Source organism: Athene cunicularia, assembly GCF_003259725.1.
Source record: "Athene cunicularia isolate RWA chromosome 7 unlocalized genomic scaffold, athCun1 chr7_part1, whole genome shotgun sequence".
Lineage (NCBI taxonomy): Eukaryota > Metazoa > Chordata > Aves > Strigiformes > Strigidae > Athene > Athene cunicularia.
In genome coordinates, this window is record NW_020799107.1 from 32,580,631 (window position 1) to 32,593,528 (window position 12,898).

A 12,898-nucleotide genomic window follows, 5' to 3' on the forward strand; every position below is an offset into this window, starting at 1 on the left:
ATGACGGATACAAACCATATGTGTTTATCTATATAAAAAAGTTCTCCAAGTGCAATAGTACTGCCAGTAGAAGATAGGAAATGGAAGACTATAAAATGAGAAGGTTAAGTAGCAAGCAAAAGAACAATCAAGAAATAAAGTTAGTGTACACTGACATAATAAAATCCAAAATGAAAGTCAGTATTTACAATAATTTCTTCCAAGCGTTCCAGTAAAAGCAGTAGAAAACTGAGACAATATCATTCATAGACACTCATCTATATTACACAAAGAGATTTGCTTTTATAATTGTCTAACATGCTTCTGCACAGAACAACTTGGATTTTTTTCAGACTTCTTGCTCTTCTAAAAGCAATGACACTGCTAGGTATGTGCATTCGTATCACGAACACGTTAAAAAGTGCTTGAACCCATCTGGTTTGGAAAATACAAGATCTGCTTTACAAAACCTGACAATTTGTAGGAAACAATCTGAAAGCCTAACTTGATTCAAAAGGAATAAAGAGGAGCCCAAATTCTCTTTACAGACCAGCAAGAGAATAAGACTTCTCAGCAAGTGACACCTAATGCAAACCAAGGATGACAACGTGAACAATCTACCTGAACAGCTACTTAAAGGCAAGTTTGCCCATCACAGAAGGATTTCAGGTTGGAAGTTCCTACACAGTACATCTTAAATGCAACAGAAAGTGCTGTCCAGAATGGTGTACAGTCCTGTCAGCCACACCAAAACTGCCTAAGAAAGATTAGGACAAATCTTCAAGTGTATTCCTCATTAGGCTACTCTAGCTACAGTGGGTTCCTCTAGTGTTGTTACAACTGAGACAAAGCCAGACTTCACAAACATTTTTATAATTAGGCCAGGTAATTAGTATAGAAGAGTTTTTCTAATCTTTTAAAGCATGTCACATAAATGTAAAATTTCTTTAGGAGAAGAATTGAAATAGTCATTGAAGTCAATAAATTTCTGACTTGGGTTTGCTGTCTCTTGATGCCTCTGGTGCAGAAAGTATTTTAAAGTTAATTCACAAGTCTTTGTTGTTTTTTTTTTAAAAAAAACAGAAGCTCAGGGAAAGTTCTGACTTAAAAAAAAAAAGTCACACATGAAGCACCAAGCCAGCTGCATTAATAGTAAAAATTTAGAGATTACCAAGAACATTGTAAGACTGAAGTGATTATTCTGCTTCAACACAGAAAAGGGTGGGAAGAAAAGCTAACACTGATGACAACACTTTGTCAATTTCTCCTTGAAATTTGTGGGGTTTTTTGTTAATAAGAAAAAAAGCTGTTTTTCTTGGGGGAACACACTACAGTTTCAACAAAAATCTGTTCTGAGACAAGTAATGGAGTTGGGCAACTATGATGGTACTTAGCTCCAATATATGCCTTATGTGCTCCAAGCAAAGCTGAAAGCAATTTTAGACTTGCTTTGTAGCTGTTCAATACTTTTTCCACAAATTTAACTCATATATTCAATGTAATTTTCCATACATGAATGCCTTCATGACTATTTTCTTTACATTCTTCTGTCTACCCAAGACCTGTATAGACAGAGATTCCATAGCAAAGGGATGCACATCCTGTAGCTGATTCTCAGCCATCCCTGTGCTGACTGCCCTACAGACAGGGAAAGCAAGTAAAGGGCCTCCTGAGCTCATATTGAAGTCTCTCCAGTGTAGACAAACTCCTGTCTCTCTGCCACCCAGCTGCCTTGTGAAAGCTCCGGCTCTTTGATACTTCTGACAAGGAACTGATTAAATGGACACAAAAAATGACCACAAGTTTTGTTTCCTTTATGAAAGCAGTAGGAAAATAAGGAGAGTCTCTTTCCAAATTTTCTTCAGGAATGTCAAGCTTCTTGATAAATCTGGTGGTATCTTAAGAAAAAGTGTATGCATTATGATACTGGCTCAATCCAACTATCTGTCAATATCGGTATGCTTAAGGTATTGAATCAATAGGAGACAAAAAATATTCATAGCTGATGACTATGCACTTAAAAAAAAAAAATCAATGATTTGTGACAGTAACAAAAAGAAAACCATTATTTTACTTTCAATATAAACACTTGCAAATATAAGAATAATTTTAAACTGCTTCATAGAAGAACATATACATCACTAAGCAGAATAGCTAAATAAATGCCATTAGCATTCCCATCAAATTATAAGGCATCAAATTACAAGGCAGAATGAAAAATGAAATATTTGACACATTTGCACAAGCACAGCGCTCGAGGATAAAGAAACAAGATTCTAAAACATCAAACACATGTGAAGTTTGGCCAAACTGAAAAACAGCAGGTGAAATAAATGCTGATTAAATCATCTGAATAAATATTCCAGATCAGCTGACAGGATACCAAACAAAACACACGGGAAGAAATTACAAAGAGGACATTAACATCTAGGTATCGATAAAGTGTCTGAGAACACAGGGTACAGCAAGTCAGATAAACTATTATAGTTCTGTACCATTACACAGAATGTTACCATTTTAGAGACTGCAAAATACAATGAGACCACTGGGATCACCTATTCTACCTCCGGACACAACAGATTTGAAGCATAACAGTTACAAGCCTACCTTAGTAATATTCTAATTTTTACTCACATAATGATTTTATTTTTATTTAGATTGTATGAAATATGTCACCTGTTTTGAAATCAACTGATCAGATACCAATTATTGTAAATATAAAATTAACTTTATCACTATTGAAAGAAGAAAAAGGAACAAGTAATAAGAGAAAGCAAGTCAATATTTCCAGGAAGCATAACAAGTATTTATATGTAAAAATCCTGAAAAATCTTGAATGCAGTCATAGAAGGAGATGCTGTGAATTACATATGGATAAGTAACAAGGTAAACTCAACTAATGAGTACTAGCTGGTTGCCAGTCATGAATAATTCAAACCTAAACAAATTTAAGGGATTACAGATGAACAGAATTCAGTGATTGGATCCTACATGTTGCCTACGAAAGATTTTCTGGTAATGGAGGTCCTGGAGATTTATGTTTATGGAACACAGGGCATCATGATGTCAGCCTACGGCTGTCATTTATGAATTTATTTTCCATTCTTTTCTTACTCTCTGCTGCAAGTGCTTCACAGGTATTGAGATTTTCGCACAACTGTCATCAGTACTAGAACTCATAACTCTACTGAAAAAGTTTACAGCACAAGCTTTTCAAAAAAATCAACAAAGAGTTAATATTTTATCAACTACATCGCTTTCATAGTTGATTTGGATTAAGAAACAGTATGATTTTGTAACAGTGAATCAAGTTAGAATGTCAGCTATATCAGAGAAAAATACAGGTCTAACTATTAAGTATCCTAACAAGTGGACTTTAGATTTTTTTTTTTTTTTTTTTGTGCACAACCTGTCACTTCATGTTTATGTGGTTGATGGTATTAAAACCGTCAGTGTTCTTTCTTGAAAACTCATTTCAGAAACACATCCTATTATATTGTGACACTTACTAACTCATATTAGTAAGTCAAATATCATCACAAATATTACCTTGTAAACAGGGAACACCCTGATACAATATTTTCTAGACAGCTCATTGACCCTTTTGCACTCAGACTCATAGCGGTTACCTGTGACCTGCCAAACAGATGAAGGCAGTCATGCTGACATAAACACCTTAATTGCTTGGAAGCAGCTGATTAGGGAGAGTGCACCTCTCTTTGCAGTATCTCGGTAAAGCAGCAATCAGTAAAGCTGCTGAAACTCTCTCATGATATAACCAAGCAAGACTTAATTTTTTCTGCAAATTGCAACATCAAAATCTGGTTTTATTGACAACTAGAATTTGCTGAGGGGGCCCATTTGAAGAGGTATGCGGTCGAGAAAAAGATCAATTTTTGAGGGTGACAGCGTATGATAATGGGCTGTAAATTAGGAAAGTATTGATTGATCTGCACATTTAATATTTTAGTTAAAAACTCATTAATAGCAAAAGAAGCCTTTGCTTTAGGTTTATTTATTAATCAAAGAAATTATATTTGCCATTTCAGAACGAATATTATCAGTTCTTATAAAAAAAAAGAAAAGGCCCCTCATACTTTTTCTATCTGTCTGTTCAAGTGAAGAGAGATCCTTACATGTTTAAATTTTTTATAGAATAATTTGACTTTTTTTCCCCAAAAAAGAAACTTTACTTACCACAGGATGTCATTTCATCAGTTTCATCTCCACAGTCATCTTCCCTGTCACACAGCCACGATGTCGGAATACAGCGTCCATTGCCACAAGGAAACTGGTCAACCTGACACGTTCTTGCTGTCAAGACAAAACACTCCAAAAATGCAAGGGAAATGGACTAAATCTGTTAGGTCTCTTGGTGCATGTCTGTATGCAGAAGGTGCAAGTCTGGAGGGCGTCTCCTGGCCTCTGCACATTTTACTTGATATGACCAAACATCAGTCACCTCCTTTGATTTCAGAGAAAATTGAGGTCAGCTGCAGGACTGTGTTCTACCTCTGTTACGTAGAATTCTTAGTGATTTCTTCAGTGTATGAGGACAAAAAGTTTTATATGGAATTATACGAAACTAGGTGGTAGAAGAGCATTAATCTTTGATAAAATAGCAGAGCTAGAGTTGAAGTAAACAAAAATCTGGGCATAAAAATGTCTGACTTACAATTTGTTAATATTCTGATTGTATTTCATATCATAAACAATGATCTAGTGACATTCATATTTACAGAGGGAAATGGTAATACAGCATGCACACGATATGCCTGGCCTCAGTGTTCTCAGAACCTTTGCCTCTGCAAATATGCAACTGTAATGCTCCGTTAAAGGAAATAACGTACGTCTGCCTTCTGAAGAAATAAAGTTAACCAAAAGAAATCAATCTACATAACTGCATTAATTACTTTGAAAGCTGATGAACAGTAAAACTTCAGTAAAAATCTAACACATAAAACTGACTTTATAATTTTGTTTATTCACAATGTCCGCCCATAAGTACAGTGCCAGTGATAGCGACACAGATTTTTATTCCAAATTTAAGCTTCTAGAGTTCATCTATATATGTTTCCACACTTAAAGACTGATACATTGGAAACCCCAACAATCAAATGAATATTTCTTCATTTGGTATTCTCAATTAGCATCTTGCCTATTTTTCATAGAAATAGCCAAAAATATAATAGAAGAATATAAGTTTAAAATATTTCAAATAAGTATTTTTTTAAGCATGAATAGTGTTTGCCACTGCAGGAACAAAAGGGAAAACAAGAATTCAAAATTCAACCCATAGCCAACTGACATAGGGATGAAACATATGGTCTTCAAATCAGACTCGTACCTACAGGCAAACAGTTGAATATCAAAAGATACCAAGATGTATTACAACCCACGATAATACGGTAGACACTATAGGTCTGAATTTGGGCTAGAGTGCTTGTAGCCAAACTCCAGGAGTAACAACCACAACCGGTTATTATACATATGCAAAATTAAACGAAGAAAAATTAGTTCAGGGAATATTTTAATACACACTGTATGCTGTCTATCGCTGCTTTTCAGTTTATAACAGTCATCAGCTTAGTGATGCCTGTTATTTTGTATATCAGATATTTAATGAATGCTTAGTGCACTCTACGGACAAGCACTAAACATCACTTCCCTACAAGCAAAGGACAGATTTGGAACTCCTTGAGTTACTGCAGTGGAATCAGCAAACCATCTTCATGTATCCACTACAGAGTTAATAACTTACAAATGAAAACAATTTCAAGGTACCAAAGGGAAAGTGAATTAACTAATTATGCTTTTGTCAGCATAAAATAAAATTCACTAGTGACATGGCACTCATCACACCATGTTAACAAACAAAATTGGAACTGCCAAAAAAGATTTAGCAGGACAAGTCTGTACCTAAGCAGTGCTTTGACAGTGAACCCATATGGATAGATTAAGTGCTGAATTACTTTGGAAAGCACAGTCAAGCATAAGGATTAAGTAAAATATAATTTGTATTCCAGCCTTAGTGGCATCAAAATCTGAATTAATTTTAAAAGTCCATGATCAGATTACTAGTTCAGTTCAGTCCGGAGCAGTCTTGATCTGTTTATGGAACTGGAGTTAGAGGACTTATATGCACAACCAAGTAAAATTTTTACCTGCACAGGTTTTATTTGATTCATCTTCATTATTACCACAGTCGTTAGCTCCATCACAAAGCCACCTCTTGGGAATGCAGCGATTATTTTGGCACTTAAACTGATCATCAGGACAACTATGATTGACTGGGGAGAAAAAAAAAAAAAGAAAAAAGAAAAAAAATAAGTTTTTTTCTTAAGAAAACAATCAAGGAAAACCAGCTGAAAATAATACATTAAATAGTATTCCCTGGTGATGTAGTTAGTATGGTTATCCTGTATATACAATCAATCATCATGATATTAAAAAAACCTGTTTGGCAAACGAGTCAATTAAAAAATATTGCAGTACTTCAACATAAACTAAACACTACAGAGTAAAGATTCCCCTGTCATACTACTGTCAATATGGAGATACTCTCCTATTAGCTACTAAGTGATAAAATGTAGCAGCATTTTTCACTGCTGATATTTCCTTAAAGAAAGATGTCCTCGATCACATCTTATCAACGTGATGAAGTTTGCAACCTGAGGTGCATGGAAACAAAAGAAACACCAAAGGGAACAGATGCAAGTTGCTAAATGCATATCCAAGATATTATACTACAGTGAGCAAGGATTTGGGCAGGTTATAAAATGATTCTCAAATATGCACATTACTGTCAATGGCCACATATAGATCTGCTGTTTACTTACCGTGAAATTGTAGGTGTCAAAAAGTGAAATATCCAACATGGTGTAAAACTGACAAAAAAATCTGGTATTCAGAAGTGAATAAAATATCTCACAAACACGTTTTTTTTCTAGCTACCAAGTATCAGGGAAAGGGTGAAGACTGAACAACACAAGTTATGTAAATAGCAGTGGCCTGCATTTGCAGGTGCAGTAAGTATATACTTTCTGCTTCTTTTATGCTAATAACAAGATCTATCATTATCAGATATTCTTATTCTTGATCTACACAAGAGCAGTAAACTATACACAGTTTCAAACGCTGGGTTAAGAATAATCTCAAGTTATTTTCACCTACTCAGCCATCCAGTCTCTTTTCTAAAGTTTAACATATATCTGGAAACAAAGTGCATTTAAAATGAAAAGATGTCTTGCAGGCTTATCCTTGACATTTCAGTACCTCTTATCTTTGACCTTTCTATCCAATTCTTCCTATTGAAAACAACACAGAGCGGCTGTGATATCAATAGCAGATGAACCCTTCATGAGTGTTTTGTGTGGAGGGTGCAAGAACACTGGCGGTAAAGATGAATTAATATTCTGAGCAGAAAGGTATTCCGAGTCTCATAATGCTGATGAAGCAACCTAACTTGCAATGTGACTGGGGAACAAAATTGTTATCATCCATGTAATAACATTAAAAATTGAATATTTTTTTTTCAAAATATGACTTTAATACTAGACATAGATAATGTTTTAAATAGTAGTTAAGCTTTTGCTCATATACATTTACTAACATGTGTGTATTCTATTCATAATTGCAAATATTTCAGACTTACTAAAAAAGAACTATTGAAGTTACTATAGCAACTGCTGAAAAGAGATTAATGTTGTTATACTGGCCACCTAAACTATGTATCACAGAGATTTGGGACTAGATTATGGTTTCATTGATATCTGTATAAATCCTCTGAGAATTGCAAGCTTTGATCAATGAAATGGTCTACGTTACACTAATTTAAATGAGAATCAAGCCAACTCTGCCAGAAGGTTTTCCTTCTTACTGTCTATTAGTTGAGCTCCTTATTTAAGTGTAAGAACTCCTGGTATTAAAATTTAATGTTAATAAACCCTACAATGCGGAATTGGAGAAATGTTTTGAAAAGAATTAGGACTGAAATCAGTCATGACTACGACATGGAGCTATCAAAATACATGAAAGCAGGAAAAAAAATGCAACTGGCTATGTAACAGCCATACAGAAGAGGACTGAGGCATTACAGAGGATCACAAGCTCAGTATGTATCAGCAACATCAGGCCAGAGTGAAGCAGGCAAGATTTACCCAAGGCTGTACATACAGGACTATCAACCCTCCCAAACAGATTCCCTTAACCTAACCAGCTTTGCAAAAGCCTCAGCAGAGGTACATCCATCCAGTTTTGGGCATCCAACCCCCAGGATCACTTGGCAAAGTTCAGAAAAGAGCAGTGAAATCTAAAAATCCCCTATAATCTACCGGGGAAAAAAGAGAACAGATTAGAGTTGTTTTGTCTAAGAGAGATAAGAATGAGAGACTATGATAAGAGCTTTCAGACACGTAGAACAGCGCTGCACAGTAGAAGAGTGTATCAGTTCTTCATGCCTACGTTTGATATGGAAAAAAATAACATATTTTCAATTCAGTAAAGGAAATTTGGTTTAGAAAAAACAATCTAATGATAGAAATAGGAAGCATTGTGACAAACTGAGTAAGGAAAGGAATTTTCACTGTTGGAACTCTAATTTTATAGCAGGCTATCTAAGAGTCTTCCAGGTATGACACAGATATATAATTGGTAAGTTTTCTATTATTTTTCATTTCAACAGTGGGACTCCTCTACAGCAGAAAAATACAGATCTAGTAAAACTGTGTTTTTAAAGACAAAATACATCTAATTTAAAACTGGAAGTGGGGTGTGGGGGGTGTTTATTTTGTTTTTGGTTTGGGTTTTTTGGTGGGGGGTTTTGTGGTGGTTTGTTTGTTTTTTTGGTTTTTTTTTTTGTTTTTTTTGTTTGTTTGTTTTTTTTTGTTGTTGTTTTTTGGGTTTTTTTAAGAAATACATTACAGAATCACAAAAATGTTTATGCTTGGAACGATCTTGTACACATCACCTGGTCTAATACCCTGGTCATGCAGGGCCATGTAGAGCAGGTTTCCCAGGACTCTGTCCATATAAATTTTGAGTATGTCCATAGATCAAAACTCCATAACCACTCTGGGCAACCTATTCCAGTGTCCAGCTATGCTCACAGTGAAAAAAATGTATTCTTCTGTTCAGGTAAAATTTCATGCTTTTCAGTTTGTGTCCATTACCTCTTGTCCTGCCAGTGGTCACTACTAAGAAGAGCCTGGCTCCCTCTTCTTCATTCCCTCCCATCAGGTTTATACACATTGGTAAGATCCCTCCCGAGCCTTCCCTTCGCCCCAGACTGAACCACCCCAGCTCTCTCAACTTCTGGGACAGATGTGCCAGTCCCTTAATCATCTTAGTGATGCCTTCCTGGACTTGCTCCAGTAAATGCCCATCTTTCTCAAACTGGGGAGCTTAGAACGAGACACAGTCCTCCAGACATGAACTCATCAAGGATGAGTAGAGGGGAAGGATCCCCTCCCTCAACCTGATGGTGATACTCTTCCTAAAGGAGCCCAGGATGCTCCTGGCCTTCACTGCCATGAGGTGCATTGCTGGCTAAAGGTCAGTTTGTTGCTCACCAGGATCCCACAATTCTGCAAAACTGCTTTCTAGCTGTATGTCACCCAGCACATACTGATGCCTGGAGTTATTTCTCCTCAGATGCATTTCTCCTTGTGGAATGTCACCTTATTCCTCTCCATTTCATTCTCCAGCCTGCCAAGTTCCCTCTGAAGGGCAGCACGCTCATCTGGTGCACGAGCCACTCTTCCCAGCTTTGTACCACCTGCAAACTTGCCGAGCATGCACTCTGCCCAAGTCACCGATGAAGAGGTTACTGGCCCCAGCACTAACCCCTGGGGTACACTGCTGCTGATTTAGCTCCCACTGGACATTCGGACACTTACCACAAGCCCCGAGGCCTGGCCACTCAGTTCCTAATCTACCTCACTGTCCATATGCCTAACGCATCCTTTGTCAGCTTGTTCATGAGGGTGTTATGTCAGGCAGTGTCAAAAGCCTTACTATACTTCAGGTAAGCAATATCCACCGCTTTTCCATCATCCACCAAGCTAGTCACATCACTTTAGAAGACTACGAGGTTGGCCAAGCACAAGTTCCCCTTCATAAACCCATGCTGACTGCTCCCAAACACTCCCTTGTCCTTTGTGTCCTTGGAAATGGTTATCAGGACTAATTGCTCCATCCCTTTCCTAGAGGTTGAGGTGAGGCTGGCGCTGCTTTGTGAAGGTTGAGTTAGAGATATCCTGCAGCCCCTTCCAACTTGAACTATACTGCAACCCACGTAAAAAAACTGCAAAGTGAGAAACAAAGCAAAACCCCCCAACATTTAAATAATCAGAAATGACAATGTCAAAACCAAAAGATGACTGCTCTTGTACTATGCTACAAAACGAGTACACAACCAGCATTTGAAAGGTCTACTATTATAATATGCAGGAAAAGAAAATGAAAGATTTACACGATTATCATTTTTGTTTGCTTCCCCTCAGACTTCGATTATTTTGTTTCCAGTTTTTAAAATGAAGTAGGAATTACGGGTTAAAAAAGTAAAAGCATACATACAGCAAATTTCAGAATGCTCATCACTGCCATCCAAACAGTCATCATCCCCATCACAGCGCCAGCGATCCTGGATACAGCGCTTATTGTTACACTGAAACTGTTCAGCTTTGCACAACTGTGGTAGCACTTCTCCATGTTTAACTAGGAAAAAATATACAAGAAGCACATCTATTTTATCAGCTTGATACGTACAGAATGCAATATTACCTCAGCATAAATAGATAAAAATTCCTGTTGCCACTCTTCAGAACATTTTTTTAGTACACTTTGCACATTTGAGGTAATTCCACCTGAAGCCTGTAGCAGCATGCCTATCTGAGTGTATGGTTGCGGTAATGTATTTTTAATAGATGGAGGAACTCAGAACAGAATGGCACTCAAACTGTTTTTTAAATTGGTGCTTAGATGATAGCATAAAAATATCAGTTTAAAATATTGCAATGCCTCATCAACAATGAAAAGAAAATATTCTTACAGACACAGACCAAATTCTGGTGCACGTTAAAGGGCTAGAAAATGATTACTGAAAAGCTGCTTCTTGTATCCAAGCAACAACTCAAACACCTGCATTATGCACTGGTACAGACTCAGCAAAGAAGAAAGGATAAAATTCTGCTGAGGTAGAATTAAGTAGCAAGCTACAGGCTTATTGATAAATCCAGACAGATACGTTTCTCAACATAAGGTTCAGAATGCTTAATGTGTAAATACCACACATCACTCTATGACCCTATGAGGAACACCAAAGTCCTTGGAAAGAGGCGGGCAATGAAGTGAGTTGGGGAAAAAGCAGGAAACCTGCTTCATTCCAATCTGAAAGTGTCTAATCTCTCTTCCTAATGCTTACATTCCATCTTACCAGTGAGAAGTCCACCTTCCAGTATTTTCTGCTAAAAAGAAAAATAGTTTTCTTTAGCAACAGTGATGGCTCTGCTAGCCATGCATTTGGGTCAAATTCAAGGTAATTGCAAGCTCAATAATGTTCATCACGTTATGAAACAATCCTTATTCTTTACTCATTTCTACTAGGCTTATTGCTGGAGACCTATGCAAGGCTTACACACTACACTTCAAGAAATAGATCAACAAAATTTAAAAAAAAAAAAAAAAAGAAAGAATTTTGAGTAAGTTACAAATATCAGGTCTAAACATTTTTAAAAATTATCTGTATTTTCAGATGAATTATCATTTTTAATTGAAAGGTCACATTATATCATTAACTCAATTTTTGTTTTTTCAATAAAGATATCCAAGGGATGCAAAAATAAGAAAGCGAGATTTGCACAGTCTGTGTATAAAGAAATGTATCTGCTTGATATGTTTTATAAACAGTTTCAGCATGAACATTTTTATACCAGATTTCAAATTAAGATACATAGTCCATAATCTGAAACCAGTTTATATAGATTTAATATAATAATTATATAGATTAACTTCTGGAATTTGTGATATTCTTTAAAAGATGTCAGTGAAATATTTAACTGCTTTATCAAATCAGACATTCTGAAATATTTTCCAATGCATTTTATCCTCAAGTAGGTGTACTTAATATTTTATCTTTTTTTTAAAAGAATCTTTATTATTAAGCTGTCTTCAATTATAATCTTTATACAAGGAATATTTCTTTGTCTTATAGGAGCACAAAAACCCCTCTAGGATACCACACTTTGTTTTATTTTCAGACTTGACTTGATCCCTTAACAGCAGTATCAGCTCAAGTATTCTTTAAAAATCTTACTCATGCAGGTTGTACTGTTTTCCTCCAAAAGTTGATTATCAGCACAGGCACAAACTCTGCCTCCAGGAATGGCTAAACAAAGAGTGCTGCAGCCTCCGTTATTAACACGACATGCATTATCACCTGTCAAAATAGAAAAGCAACTTTAAAACTAACAGCCATGCTAGAACTAGAATATTTTTTTTTAGAATACTGCTAGAACTAGAATTTTTTTTTTTTTTTTTTTTTTTAGAATACAAGCACATGATGAAATTTTTACTATTATTTTCCTTTTATTTTAGGGACACATTCTCAGAGATTAGTTACTACAGGTTATAGTATTTAAGTAATTTTATTTACAGGTTGCAATAACCTGTAAGAAAAAATAAATTAATAACTACACCATCAGCTTACAACATTCTTACTCCCTTTTTTTATGAGGGTACAAAGAAAATAGAAAGGAAACAAAAATTAGAAGTACGGTGAGATCTATGGCAGATAGAATACAAAGCGGATATTCCATTACTCTTGTCGAAACCACCTGCTATTTCTCTGCCTTCTTCTGTGTTATTGTTCCTTCCCAAAAGCTGTACACTTCTCGTATGAAAATACTAGCAGCTGTTAGGT

At 36.0% G+C, this 12,898-nt stretch overlaps 1 protein-coding gene across 1 annotated transcript in view; it reads right to left on the bottom strand.

Annotated features, from left to right (window-relative positions):
• Positions 1-12,898, bottom strand: part of LRP1B (LDL receptor related protein 1B) — a 568,332-nt gene that overhangs the window by 261,898 nt on the left and 293,536 nt on the right. The window contains exons 15-18 of the mRNA XM_026852527.1: positions 12,293-12,415; positions 10,555-10,695; positions 6,144-6,269; positions 4,177-4,293 (exon numbers count right to left, since the gene is read on the bottom strand). Of these exons, the coding sequence (XP_026708328.1) occupies positions 4,177-4,293; positions 6,144-6,269; positions 10,555-10,695; positions 12,293-12,415 (507 nt within the window). The remainder of the gene's footprint in view (positions 1-4,176; positions 4,294-6,143; positions 6,270-10,554; positions 10,696-12,292; positions 12,416-12,898) is intronic.